The sequence below is a fragment of the Bombus bifarius genome, unplaced genomic scaffold (assembly GCF_011952205.1).
Source record: "Bombus bifarius isolate JDL3187 unplaced genomic scaffold, Bbif_JDL3187 scf7180000008062, whole genome shotgun sequence".
In the NCBI taxonomy this organism is placed as follows: Eukaryota; Metazoa; Arthropoda; class Insecta; order Hymenoptera; family Apidae; genus Bombus; species Bombus bifarius.
In genome coordinates, this window is record NW_022884426.1 from 1,112,680 (window position 1) to 1,131,174 (window position 18,495).

Genomic DNA, 18,495 nt, shown 5'->3' on the forward strand with positions numbered 1-18,495 from the left:
CTATACCGCCAATGTTACGTGTATTTCTGTACATGTTTTGCCCGCTGGCAAATCGCTTTTGATCGAACAATGTTCGTTCAACGATTCGATGATTTCCAATTACGTGGCACGATTGATTCCCTTCTTTGGAGAGCTTGGAACGCTCGACAGTGCCAGGGATACCTTAAGTTTAATTTAAAGTTTGCCTAAGTTTAATTTAAAGCTTTAACTATATCGCGTTCATCGTGTTTAAGAGAAAGTTGTGCCGGCGCGCGAGAACCATCGGCGTTCGATGTGTCGAGAGAAAGCAGTTAACGCGTTTTAATTTCATCGCAAGCCGCATCGAGCTTTGTTAGTTCTCTGACTGTGGCAAGCCACCAATCGTCCCAAATCTATTTGCGACGTTAACAATGCGACGTTTCGTTGATTACTCATTAGGGAGGGTGTAACAGCACGAGATCAGATAAGGGGTTACCGCAGTGGTTAGCGATTATACATAGCCATGATGGAACTAGGTAACGCCTTACCGGAGGCCTGCACGCCGTTACACGAGCATAATGTCCTTCGAGAGCTGCTAAGTTGGCCGTGGTATGTCGCTTAAACGGATAGATAACGGGAAAGCGGGGTGACTGATAACGGTCGCCGACAGGCCAAGAATAAACAAAAGGATATGATTATCACGGAATGCAAAAAGAGAAGATCCGAAAGCTGTTCGACGAACGATCAAGGCCACCTGTTCGTAATTAACGCTGCAACTACCAAGGCGACGTTTAAACCATAAATTTTCTATCAAATAGATGAAAACGAGAGGTATATGAAGGTGATATAGATATTAAGGTTCGTAAGTATGGCCGAATACTTTATCCAATTTGTAACAACGGTACACGAATGTTGGTAAAATGTATAAATTAACGAGAAGAAGGTCCGAGACTGAAGATCAAAAGCGATACTTACACAATCTTCTTATGTTAAACTGACGTAGAATCAACAGATAATACGATATAATTATTTCCTTTAACGATTTAGCGAGGCTGTATTAAAATACGTTTATGGTTAAGGTAAAATTACCTGCAACTACACGCGCGTTGTTTGCAATTAACGGGAGGAAGATGTTGTATAAAAAGCTATAGAATAAACAACAAAATATGTTGCAGGCAAAAGTAATACTGAATTATAATTACGACTAAAAATATTAACGTTAGTCGAACAAAACCTCTTATCTTTTAACCATGGTAGAAGTTCGATGCTGGCAGAAAAGTACGGCCGTCGAGCTGTCATTGTGCGTTTCGCTTTTCGTTTATTACGTCCACAATGACGTGAAACAGCAAAGTGCTACTAACGAGTCAAATAGGCCGTTTGGAAACGTATATCGGCGAAAAATTGTTTATAACTGAATTTGACGAATTAGGCTGTAAATCGTTCAACTCGTGTCAAATATTCTGTATCGATAGAACCGAGTGATATTACGTGTATTTGTCCGACATTTAGAACGTTAATGTGTATTTGTCTATTCGTGTTTCAAATATTTGCGTAGATTTTGCAAAGTGTGGAGCATTTATCAGAGATAAATATAAAACTTGGACGATAATATGGAAATATGGAAGATATCTGGTATTAAATTCAGCAACGTCGAATCCAGTTACAGCAAGAGCTAAAGAACTAACGGCAGAGACAGCTTGATCGAATTAAATCAGATTTCCAAACACTTATGCACGGTGGCGTACTAGCGAACGAGGCTGTACGTATATAATGCAAAATAAACTTTTATGCATATATCTCGCAAGAAATTATTCAAATTCCCAAAAGCGCACCGTGGTAAATCTAATCTGGAACTTGCGTGAAAAATGATAAATTTCCACTACTGCGACAGTTTCGACGTTAACCATGAAGGCTGCTTACGTAATTGAAATTGATAACGCGATACAGCGAGAACGTAGGGAGAATAAGACGCGATAAGAAAGAAGATTCATCGGTGAATACAAAGAAGGTCTGACTAACTCTCGGGGATCTTCCGCAAGATCTACCCAGAGTGTGCAAAACGGTTGTCGAGTTCCCTTTCGTTGGCACGAAACTGCCCGAGTTTCGTGTCCCGGAGCCGCTTCGCGTTGGGCTCATTGACGCGCGAGACCATCGAAAATAGCGGAAAACGACAAAGTTTGTTCCCAAGGCTGGCGCGTAAAGCGACGAAAGCTCGCTGGAAGAAGAAAAGGAGGGGCGGTCGCGAACGACGACGACGACGACGACGACGACGACAACGATGGTGGTGAATGTCCCTGAAGTTGAAGTAGCTCCACTCGGCTTGCCTCGACTACCCCACTAGCTCTTTTCTCTCTCTCTCTGGCCGGGCCCGTGCCGGTTACTTCACCAAGTTTTTCCTTTGAGGATGAAAGATATTAATTAAACTGTCACAGACACGGTAGCAGAGAGCTTCTAACTTTATTTCGCCACTTACAAGTTTACCGCTTAAGCGGTTGCCGCGCGTGCGCGCTCCTTTGCTGCCGATCTTATCCCGCAAGCATCAGAACGCCATGGTCCTGGTTATGAATGCGAAGTGACCCCCAGGGCGCAGCGTGCAACGCGTGACTAACGCGTTCATTTCCCTGACATAGTGCCGCTTCCTCCTTGGCTCGTCTGGCCTCGGCTGGATCCGAAACGATTCGACTCGGTTTCCCGTTAGATACTTTTACCCTCCAACGGAATCGATCACCGCCGCGGTAGGATCGTTCCGACGATTTGTCAAATTGTCCATCGAAACCGAACGACCATTTCACCAGCGTGATCGTAATGGAATCGATGTCGAAGTTCGCGTAAGAACAATGGCACGGCGAGGTAAAAACGGTATCTACGAAAGCTCGAAACCGACGTAGGTCCTTTTTTCCGGGTCAAACCGCTCGTTTCCGAAGACCCACAGGCTCCTCGGTAAATTCCTGACAAATGAATCGATCGGGGACACCGAGCTCTCGGGGTTCCAGCATATCTGGCGGTCGCTTTGAAAAATATCGTTCCGTCGAGTCATCCTAATGATATTTATTATCAGCAACTAAGTTGATTGGCGAGAAAGCGCGCAGACAGGCTTTAACTTGTTCGCGATGTATATCGACGCGAGTAAACGCTTTTCCAGCAGTTCCCGAGACCCGCCGCGAAAACTTAAACTCGCTTCTTCGGAAAGATAAATTGTGAGAGGTTAACCGATTAATAAAGCTCTCCGTTAATCCATCGTAACGTCGCTCCTCTGAAATTTCACGGTTCTATCGTCGCCTCCGTCTACAACCTCTCTTCTCCAACTTGTCGTAACTCCGCTACAAAGTCAAGTTCGCCGTTTCCAAGAATCGGCTACTTCACTGACGAGGTACGCTGGTTATTAAAAAATATTCGGTCGGAGCGAGGCCCGGCAACGAACCAACGAACGAATGATCGAGCCGGAGGTCACCGGTCAATCGTTCTTTCTCGATTATCGTCGACGACGATGGGCCGCTTATCTCGCTCGAAACTCCTAATTAAACCGTCAAAGTATAAGCAGCGCGCTCTCGTCCCCATACCTAACGCAGCCTAATATCGCAAACATCCGCGTGGTTTGCGTTAGGATGGCGCCTAGGAGGTGGAGGTTACAACGCCCGGAGAAACGCGCTGCAAGAGCACGAGATTGACGTTAATTACCAGCCGGTAATGCAGACGCACGTGACCACGCGCGCCAGGTATGCGCACGGTGAGAGTCACGATACTCGCGAGCCTTCATCGAGGAAAGGATAGTTTGGCAGACAAGGTTCCGACGCTTGGCTCGCATATTAGATGTAATCTCCTCGCGCCTCCAGCTTTAAGGACACGCGCCGCTGCGGTCATACGTGCGGCACGCAGGCTCGTATCAGAGGACGAAGAAGGCGTGAATGGAATAATCGTGCTACGCGTACGATGACGCGTGTGAAATGCACGCTATTCCGGTGAACATGCGGGAGTAAGGGGGCCAAAGTTTTAAACGCAATTTCGTGTTTGCGCGTGAGCGCTGCGGCTGATCTTACTCGGTGTACCGCGTTCGTCGCTAAAATAGTTTCGAAAGTTGGCGCAACAACCTGGAAACCTTAAGCACGCCCTAACGTAACACGCGCGAGTTCCGCTTCTTTTGTTTTCTCAACGGCTTCTTCGTTCGACTTGGTTAATTGCAAATTGCACGGCTCCCGCGGTTATTTTTCGAAGCGACTCGAACGTCCGAAAACTTGAGGACAACTTAGCGGAAGTGGAATACGCCGAAATTAGATTTTCGGATGAGCGCCTTCGCGAAGGCTGCCTGTTCCCACACTTTCCACTTCGTTCAACCACCCCCTAGGCATCATTCTTCGCTCCACCCCATTTTCGTTCCATTGAAAACGATTCAACGGCTCGGAACGCGCTAATATTTCCGTGGTTCCGATCCCTGGTAAAACCGGTCGCGATATTTCAATCTGCTAAAGTTGAATCACGTTTGTCGTGCGACGTACATACGTACATTATATATATGTATATATATATATATATATAACATATATATATATACGGTATTTAGTTGCAAATTTCCCTGGCTCGACTTTAATAAACCTTTTTTCCGCTGGCAAGGATGGAGAGCATCTAGCTGCGACATATTAAGGGAGCGTGACGCGAATCGCGAGCGCATAATGCGCGTCCCCAGCTGCTCTGGTCCGCGCCTGTGAGCGCGCGTGCAAGCTTAAAGTATGTGCACGTATACGAGGCGCGAGTGGTCGGGCGGTTGAGTGGATGTGCAGCGTGCAGTTAGGAAACCTTCGTGTTCCGCATGTGCGATCTTACTAATTTCCGGGATCGAAACTTGTCCTAGAAGGAGGAAGGGTTGCGAAAGGTGGCGGAGGGTAGTTGGTTGGCAGCCGCGGTGGGGCGGACAGGTCCCAGGGACATGGGCGCGAATTCGATTAATTAAAGTACGAATTCGCGCCGCTTCGTGGAAATGGAATTATCGCGGCGTAGTCGGTGACGACAGAGGCGACGGTGGTGGCGGCGGCGACTCCACGCCATCGACGTTTCTACGCGACCGAGAGGGTCGAACGGAGCTTCCCGGTTCGTTCTGTCGCTCGCCTCGGCCCACTACCTCCTCCTCTTACGGTCGAGGTGAGAGCAAGTCCGCCGACAGGGCGGCGATTCCAGAGAGGGAAAGGGACAGCTGGGTGCAGGTGGGTGCCGGTGGGTGCCGGTGGGTGCCGCGCGGTGTAACAGCTTGCGACTTTGAACGCGTTGAAGCGAGAGCAGGGAAGGGGGTTATATATTTACGGTGCTCCATCGCGGAGAAAAGTTTCGGCAAGGATTCGAGCCGTGAGAATTTAAAGTCCCTGGAATCTGGGTAAAAGAGCGACCAACTTTTCCTTCGACTTGCACTGGCGTTTCGATAATCCGCTTTGGTATCGTTCCGTTTGGTCCACCGAGAATACCCGAAACCGCTCGGTCGGGCGTTCCGGCAACGCTCCGTCAGGATTGATCAAATATTTATTAAGTGGCCGTCGAGTTTGCGTCGTTTACGTCCTTTTTTTGCTGCGGTGACTTTAACGCCTTTTTACCCTCCTGATAAATGCCGCGCACCTACCCATTATCCCATCCACCAGCCGCCTCGATATTTACGTGGCGTACTCCTTGCATAATAATCGTTAGGAAAATAAGACGAAGAGCGTAATCGTTGAGGTTGTTACAAGGCGTGTATATGCAGATTAACGCGAGACGATGAAAAAGTTGAAAGACATATTCGTTGTTTTTCGTTGGCCGATATTTTGCTTGCATTGGCGACAAATTTTAACGATTTCCACTAGCTGAGAGCTGACGTAATATTCGAAGAGCTATACGAAGCCGCGAATGAACTCGTTCGGGTGAATCTCGTGCGCTCTCCTTCTAAACTCGACTGTTATTTTAGTAATCGGCTTTAGTTTTGCCTGTTACGATCCGACGCACAATGAAGTTTCAGAGAAGCGTTTCTTGAACAACGAAATTCATCGATTGGTTGAGGTGGTCGGAATTCGAGCTCAGCTGCAACATCTAGACACGGAGGAGTAGGGCGATCGTTCGATAACGCGGAATTGTCTACGAGTACGCGGATAAGATTAAACGAAAGGCCAGCCGGTGAAGATTACAACGGTGGTTACAAAGCACGGGAAAAATTACTGCGATTAAGATACGCAAAGGAAATTTACGACGTAGCGAAGCCGGAGCGTAGCTGCACAACACGTAAAATCTGAGATTAACATCGACGTTGAAGGCAGAGAACTAATTTCCGTTCTCTTTGAAATTTTGTACAATTCCAGAGGCGCCGTTTGCTTTTCCGCATACGTCGTCGGCGAAATACGGTTTTGGTTCCTGTTCGCGATAACCGCTGGTGCAACGAAACGCGAGTTCAGTGGATCAAGAGCAATCTCGGATCTCGTGACTACGCGCGATGCAAAGAGGCATCCTTAATGTATTTCTACGCCGCGGTGCTTTAATCCGCGATTTGCGGTCCACTTAGTTTCTGCAACCCAATTGTTTCAAGCCGCGCGATCTCTCGAATCGTCTCCGTTCGAGCGGCGCTCCAGCCTTTCGGCTGGCTTATGCCGGCGGCAACGCGTCACAGACGCGGACAGACGACAGAGAACACTCGTGTCATACAACTTGTATACCTTCTTTTCCCCTCCACGACAAGGACAGCTACGATGATAAAAATCTTTTTGCATCTGCATAATATCATAATAACTATGTAAATCAGAGCGACGAACCAGTCCACAAACACAATTGGGCATTCGTATGCTAACTTTCCATCCCCCGTTTCCCACCTCCTGGCCTCCATTTCACTTTGCTAGGTACTATATATACACGTGTATAATATATATATATGTATGTATGTATGTACGTAGCTGGTTACCTAACTCCGATAACGAGTTCAGTGCTCGAGAAAAAAAAAAGAAAGAACCGCTCCAGCATCCACTTTTTAACTATTATTCACGCGTATAACAAATCTTTTGTCGGAAAAACTTTCTTCCCGAATGAGTCGTGTCACTCGCGTACGTGAGACTGGCCTTGTGTTTCCTACAGGTGAGATCCAAGTTGGCGATAATCGAAGACAACTCGCGAAAGTTGGACACAGCCGGTTGGACGTGGCGAGAACGAGAAACAACGAAAGTATTCCTTGAGATTTTTATTTGGCTGTTGGACTACACCGGCAAAGGACGTGCATTACGAACGAAACGATTGAAATAAAAGAAACGGCGACGATTCGTGTTTGAACGAGTACGTGGAGCAACTCGCGCGTCTAATGAATTTAATAAGCATCGTAAACGCGTTGCAACGAGGTCGATTGCGACTTTAAACGGGCGGTACGCAGATGGTGCCCCACCTTTCGCGAGCCGATGCCGCATTTATTAATCGTAATGGTTATATAATTGCGCCTTGTGTATCCATCGTCGCGGTAATAGCTTTTATTATTCGTTGGCTCGCACTGATCCATTTTACACGTCGATTCCTACTTTTCGCGATATTAACGCATCAAATATTATCTATCGCGTGGCACGCTGAATTTATATTGTATCACGGGAAATGTAATTAAATTGATCGAATTACATCGCGAATCGTGATTAAAAATTGTATTATGAAAGCGGCCGACTGGTCGAACTGATGCGCGATTAATTAAAACGGCAGTCGAGTACGAGATTGATTTTCTATAGATGTAATACGTAATCTTTTACTCGACCGGAATACATCAACGGCCATCCACGTTGTCGCTGTGTTTTACTTTTCTCCATCTATGTAACTAGCTCAAACATTGATACCGTTCCTTTAATAAATGAATGGTTCTGCCCTTTCGTTCCCTTCTCTTTTTCTCTCTTGCTCATTCTTCGGATACCCCCTCGTCTCGATTTTCTTTTTTTTCATCCTTCACTTCGGACGAAAGGAGAACGACGACAGTGACACGACAATTCTCAGATTTGCTCGTCAAATATGCCGGAGGATTTAATAAATGCAGCGTCTCGCTAAAGTTTCGCGATGAAACTTAAATATCCCTGAAATGCGAGCTAGAGCAAGGGGAGGCCGCGACCGTGCCGCGAAATTCCTATACTTGGCTCTTCTCTTTTTTCTTCTTTCACTATCTTTTTTTTTCTCTCTTTTTTTCACAAATTAATGCTTTCGCCGGGATAAAAATTTGCCGAGCTCTGCCTCGAGAAAAAGGAACAGAGAGATGTTTGCTCTTTTGGAAGCGAAGTTGCCTTCCCTTGAAAGTCAAGCTTCCTTCTGTACTCCCTCTTATATTCAAAGTTCGCTGTTCTATCGTAATAACATGGAACTTTGTTAAACTCTCGTTTGAGGAAAATCTTCGTTGCCGTGGATCCTCAACGTTAATGGCCGATTCAATCTACTCTTACCGATTTCACGCGAAATACATCGATTTCGCAACTTTTCGTTATCATTGGGATCCCCCGCTTGGAAAATGAAGCATTATTGCCATCGATAAGGACCGATCGAAGCAGAAATTCCAAACAGTTGCCAACTTTCGGATCTTCCATTGGAAGCGACCGTGTCTCCGATAAGATGACAGGAAAATACAATATTCATTTTCGAAGGTCGCGTAACTCGCGATAGCGGCACGTTACCGCGATATCGCGTGGAAACGTAAAGTATCGACGTACGATGTTCGCGAAGGTTTTTGTACGGGAACCGGGGCCTTCCGCGGCGAAAGGAAAAAGAAAAACACGGGCCTGCGCTTCTTCGTTTGAGCGTTGCTCATATTTTCGTTGCGGCGGTGTCGACCATTTCTCAGACTGTCTTTCCACCGGAGAACGATTACGGTGTACCCTCCGGCAAAGGTAGCAAGCCCCGGCTCGAAATAAGAGAGTAATTTGTCGAAGGTGGAAAACGTATCGTGATACGCCCGGTGATATGTATTTTTATGATAGGTGCGAAAGACGCGTCGACGAGAAATACGTCGAAGGAACATCTGTACGGTTCCACGATTCTTTATTCACGGTAAGCGATGCGAGGGCACCGGCGACACGTAAAAACATTCTTCTTTCGGCCGCGTCGATTCGTCGTGACGGGCACCATGGCCGGCACAAAGCTCCACAGGCCATGGTATCGTCGAGTGCCGCTACCAATTGCAGTCCAATGTTCGTCGACCAAGTCCCTAAGATCTCTGAAATACGTCGAGCGATATTTTATCCTGTCGCTGCCGATGCTTCCCATCCCCACGCGCTACGCGATAGATCCGATTCGACCTTAAAGCTCATTCTCTTCTATTTCGCTACTCCTTCGTCGCTTCCACTTCCAAGTATCATAGAAAAATTTCCAAATTTACGACGGCACGAGAAAACTGCTTCATGGATATTATTGTCGGACGGGAATTCCGCCTTTTTTTTCCTCTCGACATCTCTTTTCCATTCTTTCTTTATTTGCGAATATCCGCCTATCGATCCTGTCGTGTTTACTCCCGACGTTGTACTTGTGCTCGACAAAATATAAAAATAACGACCGTATCGATGGTATATAAACGTTAAAATCAAACGGAGCGGAGCGCTTCGCCTCGTTCCGCCCTCATTAATTTTATTTCGTTGCGTCCATTCGTTTCCGCGATACGAGATCGCCGATTCCACGCACTCCAAGGTACTTAGCGATTGAAATCGGAAAACATTTTTGACATCGATGAGCCGGAGCAAGATTGGCTCCGTAACGTATCGCGCGTACACTGCCAACGGCAGATCCGAATATGCATTTACCAAGTATTCGTATCGCCGTCGCCTCTAATTATCCTCCTGTTGGCGCGTGTATTGAAATCGCAAAGTGGAATTCCATTCGCGACAGCTGGACCATGCTATCGCGGCTATTCGGCGGTAGCTTCACTCGATAAGATGCTACGGTAATCTGTACAGCGGCGGAGATTGAATTATTTTTCTGCCAGAATAATTTTGCCATAAAATAAAAGCGGCGGCAGCGAAACTGGCCTGGGTGAAGTCGCTGTAGACGCACCCACGCCACCGACTCCGAATACGACTCCAGTTCCGACTCCAGCTCCGACTCCAGCTCCGACTGCGACTCCCACTTCGAAGCGATCCGCTCTCCCCGCGCCGCTCCATTCTCTTTCCGCCGTTTCCTCCCGGTTCCTTGGAACCCCCTTTTTCTTCCTTTTCCTTTCAGCCTCGCAGCTCACCGGTCGCCCGTTCACCGTTCGTCGTTCGCTGTTCGCATGGCCACTCAGCTCCGTTGCCTCCGCTATTTTCCTCCACGTTTCCTTATATTACATTCTAGATACGGCTGCGAAGACTACGCTGCAACTTGAAAATTCCTTCCCTCTCCTGTTTCTGTCAGTGAATATCTTATCATAATAGCTACCGAGCTGTTTTCTTAGGTCCGCCGGGCCCAAACTCTTTCCTCTATCGTGCCCGCACTGCCAGTTGCTTACTGCCACCCCCGTTCGCTCGACCCTTGCTCTTCGAGTAGCAAAAACCTCGCAAAGCTACAGCGTTCTCTCTCCAACTTCCATAAGCAGTTACGACCCCGTATCTTCGAGTATCGCGCACACGTCCACACACAGCTGCAGCGCAGCGTTTTTCCGTTCGATGCACACGATGCACACCGGTCGAATGCAACGCTGGAGCGTCTTCCGGTCTCATCGGGCAGACTGGTCCACGGGTACGCGTACCGTTCATGCCATTTCCAAACTTTGACTCGTTGGGTACGCGATATCGCGCCATGTGGCCACCGTCCGATAGCACCGCCACCGCTTCATTTTCACCGAACCGTTCGGCTCGTTCTCCGTATCGAAGAATCTTTCTCTTTTTTCCTCTACCTCCCCCCTGCCCCTTGCCCTCCGCCTCAGCTCGTTTCCAGCTTCGGATTATTCCAACTTTTTTAAAACGGCGCCAGAAAAGTTCGCCCGGCCAGAGCGCGCGCAGACACATCGCGAGATTACCGCGATCTACGCTCGATTCAGTTTAGATAACTTTATACGGAATTTTTAATTTTAGGATCTATTCGGTCGCATTGTAGGAACCGTGATTGGTATACAGGCAAGAACTTTGGTAAATCGGAATAATCGTTAAAAAATTATTAGATGAATCGGCGACGTTAACATCTGGTTTTAAATCTCAGAGTATCGGAAACTCGTATCCGCGATCCGATCCAGAAATAACGAGTAAATGTAGAAACAAGAAACAGCATATTTTGTTCATTGTCGATGTGAAACTAGCCGGCTGGAAACTTGTAACGTTAAGATCATTTCTTATCTTGGTGAACAAGAAGAACCGCGGCACCGAGGTCTGCAGAATAAAGGAGTTGCAGCACTGGGTCGTGCAATTTTCTTTGCTACGAAAACTTCGTCGGGCGATAATACTACGAGAGCAGGTGCAACGTCGTGATGCAGCATTTTCATGACATGCTCACCAAACACGTAATTACTTATCTGGTAATTATTCTATATTAACGAAAGCAATTAAAGTGTACATAATCCGCTACTTTAATAAGGTTCGCGGATCGCAACAGTTTATTTGTTTTTTGTCAGAACTACCAATTTGAGTTATGTAGGAAGCATTCTCGTTATTTCTGAACCAGATCATGCATATTAAAGTGATAATTGCATAATGTTATAACGATAACCTCGTTGAATATAATTAAATTTCTTTCTCGTATATTCGACGGGTCTCTGTTTCAGCCAATCTCGATACTCGTATCGTTGATTTTCTTTCTTTCTCTGTTGTTCGCTATTTAATTTCACGAATCAGATGCGAGTTTTAGCCAGATCTGCCTACCTAATCTCGCTGCTAAACGCTTCAAACGAGTTTCAGCCACAGTAGACTGTGGAGTTGACGAACGATTGATAAGCCGTTAGTTTTCTTTACCGCGAGCAGACAGTTTCTGTCAGTTCTTCTCGTTGCACGTTTCGGGATGTTATTTCGTATTCGCGAACAGTTTATACCCTACCTTTACGAAAGAGAATTCTTTCCAATGGTAGTTATCGTTGCGCGTATCGTATTTCTAAAAAAAAGCATGTTTTTCGAAAGAGATTTTTAATTTTCGGATTGAAAACTTGCTACTATATCCTTTACATGTAGAAGATAAAATAACGGTGACGTATTTCTGTGTTCTAATTAACGAATTTTCTGATCGCTTTGGTTACCTTTTACATCAAAATGTGATAATTGGAAAGGGAGATGTTATAAACGCAAGCATATCGTTTCTGCCTTTCCGAGTCCTGAAATCTCTTCTTTCGCATTTTATGCATTAAAATCATAATTATTTTGTTTCCATGGAACAGTGCGGTGTCTTTCGTCAAGAGACGCCGCAAGTTTCTACTTCCCTGTGCTATTTTGAAGATAATTTATTCCGACGCAGAACCATTCCATAGATTCCCCTTAACGTATAACAAAAGTTAGATTATGAGAAACTATGAAACTTCGATTAATATGACTGTAGAAACGGACGAAGTATTTAATTATACAGACAGAACTCGAACGCGACAGACTTGCAATTATTATTCATAAAAGTGTTCGCATATCCTATAAAACAAATTCTCATCTACTATATTTATTTATCAAAGCACAAAGTAACGCATGCTAATTATCTTTTATGGCAAAACGTGATATTATATGAAAACATTCAAACAGGTAAGAAGCAAAACATATTGCGTTTGTACAGTGTTGCCATATCCCGTTACAAATCTGTCAACGGCCTGCTCTTCGGAAACAACGAAAGAATCTCTCTCTCTCTCTCTCACACACACACACACACACACACACTTTCGATTAACGTGAAAGGAATACACAACGCTAACAAAAGCGATAGAGTCCTCGTCTTTCCGTCCCAATCTTTAAAATATCGATACAGCATCTCGATTACCGTGTCTGTAAACAAGAGCGAGTATACGCGTGTTGTCGATTTCCGCGATATAGACAAATACCAAATTGAAGTATCGAGTAATATGATCGATACGGGATCGTTGTAACGTCTCAATCTTTGCTTCAATGGCGACTAGTCCAACGGGTGAGGTATGCTCGGTTGGCAGCCCTGACTAAGGCTTAGGGACCTTATCTTTTCACGTTTCCGTCAATTCGCTCGTTCGGCATACTATTCAGCGCATTTTTCACAGCGAAACGTCGGTGTCCTTTTCATCGGTGATAAACGTTCGTTCCCGAGGAATGTTTACGGGGGAAAATTCTCTCTCTCTCTCCCTCTCTCTCTCCTTTCTCGATCCATCGGCTTAACATAATGCACACCAGGCCGGCGTATCATCTTTGGCCATTAGCCAGTGACAGTGCATCCGTTGACAGGAAATTGAAACTATGCTTCACCAGCGACTGTTCGATATTATATGCGCCAACAAGCTGTTAATCGCTGTCATTGCGCCATCACGTACGCTTTAACGAGGGCTACGAATCACTGCTATCGAATCCGCACCCGTTGTAAACGATGTGAAATATGTTTCCAGCTACACGAAATATACGCACCTTTCTATTTTACCGGGCTGTCGCGATTTTTCCATACCTTCCCTATAAATCCGTCGCTGTTTTTCCTCGATAGAGGATACATTCGAGTAAAACACTCACGAGAGACAGAGAGAGAGAGAGAGAGAGAGAGAGAGAGAGAAACTAATTCTAAACGCAGTTTCGTTACAAATTTCGTTACAAAAGACTCGTTGTGGCGAACGTCGCGTATGCGACGGGTAGAAGCGTTGCGTGTAACGAGACCGCCTTTGACCGAAATTAGAACGAGAAGCACGCGAAACGCGAGAACAACGAACGAAACGATATGACAGTCGGAAGTTGGAAACGGCTAGTTTCGTTCGTTGCAGGTATCGGCCGTCGTAACTCCTTTTTGAAAATGTGCGATCGTCGCGGTACGTTTGACAATAACCAAACGATATCATACGTTATACGAGGATGAAACGCAGGATACTGGTTTTTTGCAGATCTGCCGAGTTTTGTGCAGCCGATCGGTAATGTGACAGCGGCTATTGGTAAAGAAGCCGTTCTACCGTGCACGATCCGGAAACTAGGAAATCACAAGGTAAGGGATTTGACGATGGTTTTATGGGAGGAAAAAAGGAGGGGTGGGAGGAGTTGGCGTGGCTGTGGAACGTTAATTAGCCAGGCCGGCAGCGTAAGAATATAAACGGGTTCGTTGGTTCACGAGTCGGCGAGCTCGAGTTGTTCACGGGTCACGAGGCGATAAAGGAATTGGAGATTTTCGGTAATCTCGTCGCAACAAATGGGTCGCGTGGATGCTCGTGGCACATGTCAGCGGCTCGCGTCTTTTTGCCATTTCTCGTCCCACCACTGTTTCGCTATTCACCACATACACCATCGCCACCTCTCCTACTCTCTAGCTCCTTCTTCCAGAATAACTTTCCAACGGTTTTCCGCGTGGAGAAGGTCGCGCCCCGCTCATTCACCAGGTGGAGATAAACCGAAACTTCGTCATCCGGTCGTACAGGGTTCGTCCAACGCGCAACAAAGTCCCGCGGAACTTCTCGCCAGGTACACAATTCATTAAGCTTGGCACTGGCTAACGAGACGAAATTAAGCGGCGTTCTGTCGCGAGTGATTAACTCTTTGCGTGGCCGATGTACGTGTATTCGTATTTGAGCTTCTTTCGCCGCGGTATTTCAATTTCATGCGAATTAACGACAATGTGGCCGGTAACTATGCGCGGCCATCGACGCTTCCTGTGACAGATTAAACTTTAATCGACGCAAAATTTGAAATACCGTTAAACCTCGAAGCGGCGAGTGGTTCGTTTCGACCGGTTCTCGTTTCTCACCGTAGCCTCGTACCCCTTCTACCCATCTGTACTCGGCCGCGTTTATATTAATACCGGCTGTTCCTTTATCTTACGGTAAGGAATATTCCGATTGTCGGTTAGAGAAAAACGGGATTAGCCGGAAAGAAGGGCGCTCGTGAAAAGTTTTCGGTGCTTCGATGTGGGCGGCTGCCGTCGCTTTACGCTTTTTGCACAGCAACAACGCAAAATATCGGAGAAATTTTCGAAAGTTTATTCGCCGACGAGACTGGTGCCGGCGTCGGCGCCTAAAGCAAGTCTACCGATAAAAACTACGGAAAACAGTTAAAACAACGGTACCGCGATGAAATTAATATTCAACGGTTGGTACGGAAAGCGTCGTGAAAATTTCAAGCCGATTTGTCAACGGGAATGGGCGAATTTCGCGGCGAATCGCCGAAGGAGGGAAATTGCCACGAATACAACGTGGATCGTACACTTTCATCGCAAACGTTTAAACGGGGAATTTGCGGCACGGCGACGATTCTGCTGGTTGCCCGGGGCTGTTTCGCCAACGAACGCAAAATAAGACGGCGTTTCATCCCGCGGCCCGAAAGCAAGCTATTAATCGACCACGAAGTTTTAGTCAGTTTATATCAACGAGATGAAAAACGTCGACGAACGGCGCCCCGCGACCAACCTCGAAATATCATTGCACGGAACGTCCGATAACTTTTCTAACCCGATTTGTTTTCGACGTATTCGATACACGTTCATCGGTATTCGATGTTACATAATCGAATTTCTGGCAGTGACGCGCGCACGAATGTTTGCATCAGCCGGAACATCGAGCTCCGTTTCGCCATCGAATCCTTTTTACTTCTCCGCTCTCTGTGACAAACGTCGCTCGAACGACCCAGTAATTAGAAACTAAAGTCGAGTAACGACGATGTTTTGCGCGCTGCTGGCCGTTTCGCTCTTAGCGTGGAGATTTTCCCAGCAAACTCTCAACGTACGATCGAACACGCGTTAAAATCCGTTTTTGCCCGCGCGTGGTATGAGCCGCATCGCGTCGTGTCGCGTCGCGTTCCTGTTATTTTACATTATTTTCAGAGGGTACGCTTTTAACGCGTTCGTTCCACCTACGTGGTACGTTCGCACAACGTCGCGGACACCAACGCACCAGTACACCAACTACCGAATAATACTCGACAACCGCAGGTTTGTATTCACGCGAATCCATTCTGCGAAACTACCGTCCTGGAACCGTAGTCGCGTTACCCTTCGACGAAACGACCCTGTACCATTTGGCCTTTAACCCAGTCCGATCGGTGCTTTGCAACCAGATCCACCCGCCAAGTAATATCGACTCTATTGTATACGCGACTTATTTGCCTCCACCTGTTTCACACCGCGTTATGGTTAATTTTTCGATGGTCGGCGACCATATTTCGAAATTAGAAGCAACGATTCGCTAAATAAGTTTAGGCGGTGGCGATCGAGCCGGAAACCACGGATCCCGACGTACTCCGATGAACCGCGTAAATGAATTCGTTTCGCAAACGACTCTGCTCCGCGCACGATTTTTACCAACATTTACTTTGGCTGTCGTCCACCACGCGCCCATCACGAGCGTTTCCTTTTGCCTGTGCGGCGGCGTCGCTTCGTCGGTGACGCGAAATAAAATAATTAAAGGAATTTCTCTTCATTGTTTCGTTGAACGCGAAAATTCTAATTTGTGAAACACGGTGTCGACGGCGACGCGTTATTGAAAACACGACGGATAAACAAGCGCGTCGATGAGATGAAAAGCATTGTTCGTTCAGAGGGAAAAAGAAGATGACGGAACAAGGTCGCTGTAGATTGTTAAAAGGCTGGCGAACGCTATATGCGAAAGAAAATTTTCACATATTTTCATTTTTAGAGGCAACGGTCGACCGACTTCTCCCGGAAACGTATTCTTCTCATGCAAATACACGGGCACATTGTGTCGCTGAGTTTTCACGCGCGCGTTAACTCGCGAAATATCGCCGTACGTCGGCAGGCAAATAAACAAACTTGCGGGATCGGAGAACAATCTTCTCGCAAAGAGTCGCATGCATCGCGACTTTGCCGGGGCGACACAAAAGCCCGCACGTAGTCGCAGTTACCTCGAAGAAATCCAATTCGCAGGAATGCTGGCAAGTTTGCCCGAGCAACGCGTCGCCTCTGATCAAAACTTCACACGCGGCGCGCCGTTGCACGCCTTCCCTTGTAACGCGTTTCCCGCGGAATTCCTTTGATCCATTGTTGTGCTAACACGCGCGAATTTAAGGCGCCCCTATTTTCCCAAGAACGTTCCCTCTTTCTATTTCTTTCATGCTGCAGCTTCCTCCTGCTAAACCCCAGTTAACCGTTCATGAATATATAACGCGGATTTGCCGTGGGCCACGCTTTCCAGGATTCGCGAGAGAATTTTCTTGCGGCTTCGAGTCGAAAACCAAACAGGTCCGGAAGAAAAAAGAAAAGTCGACCGATCAATCCGTTAAACGAAATGGACGACTGGTTTCGTCGCGAGCAGAATAACAGGGGTGGAGGGGGTGAATCGAAATTCGCCGCGGGGAAAACGTTTATTTCTAATTTGTATTCCGTAACACGCGGCGAAATAAAAGGAGAACGTAACGAATGAAATCGATAAAGGTTGGTTCGCCAGCTGGTCGGCAAGTTGTTCTTCTATTTACTTCGTGCAGAGTTCCTCCGCCGTGTTTTCTTATCCCTGTCGCGCTAGTTGCCGTCGATTTTTCTAAAGTCCCGCTCTGTCTGGAAGAGGAAGGAGCCTCGAGACGAGTCCGAAAGCTTTTAGTTTTACGCGACACTGTTTCGACCAAGTAAAACGAGGCGAATCGGCGAGACGCAACCAGCCAAACCTTTCTTTTCCTCTTTATTCCGGCTTTCTGAAAGCTGGATCAAGGAAAAAAATGGAAGGGGATGTTCCCTCTGAAGACCGAGGCAACGTCGCGCGAGGATACCGATCGTCGAACGCAGTCGTTTACACCACCACCACCATCGCCACCGACGAATTTGAAACGCGTGTGCGCGACTTCAAAGCGATTCTCTTCTACTCTGCCAGTGGGAAAGACGTCTGACGAAAGTAGAAGATTTATGGCTTCTGAAACTTCATCGGACATATTTGGATAGAGTTTCTCGCGTCGTGAATTCATAAAGGAGAGCGAAACATCTTTCTACGACCGTCTTTTGTCGACCAACAAATATTATGCAGCTTCTAACGCGAGATATAGTACCTGTATAAATGAGAATCGTCCGAGGCACAAGGAAATGGTAAGATGGTAAGCCGATTGTGGCTACTGCCTATATATATTCGGCAGTTCGTCCAAGTTGCTATAAATTGGACACGTTCGGATCGGGACTCGCTGGATATTTCCTGTTTGGCGGATTTTTCGCGTGCGAGCAGCACGGCCAGAAAAGGGAAAAGCGAAGGAAACGACTGTGACGTCTACGAGCGAAGATGAAAACAAAGAAAGGAAAAAAGAAAAAAAAGAAAAGAAAAAAGACGAGGAAGATCGAAGGTCGAGGCATTTCGTCGACGTGATTGTAATCGGAATCGTTCTTATTCCCTTATTTATAGGCGACAAAATCCTCTCGCCGTCTATAACGTTTGCGCATAAAAAGCTCGTAAAAAAGGGAAAAAATACGACAGGCCGGTGGAGGTTCCCGGGGGAAATAGAATTGGTCGTGGCGCAACGAGAATCGAAAAGTGACCGATCGCGTGGAGATCCTCGGCGTCAATAAAAAATAAAG

General features: G+C 46.7%; 1 protein-coding gene across 4 annotated transcripts in view; it reads left to right on the forward strand.

Moving 5' to 3' along the window:
- LOC117208408 (lachesin-like) overlaps nucleotides 1–18,495 on the forward strand; it is a 39,529-nt gene that overhangs the window by 10,648 nt on the left and 10,386 nt on the right. For all 4 annotated transcript variants that reach the window (XM_033449596.1, XM_033449593.1, XM_033449597.1 and 1 more), the window contains exon 3: nucleotides 13,889–13,986. In XM_033449596.1, the coding sequence (XP_033305487.1) occupies nucleotides 13,889–13,986 (98 nt within the window). The remainder of the gene's footprint in view (nucleotides 1–13,888; nucleotides 13,987–18,495) is intronic.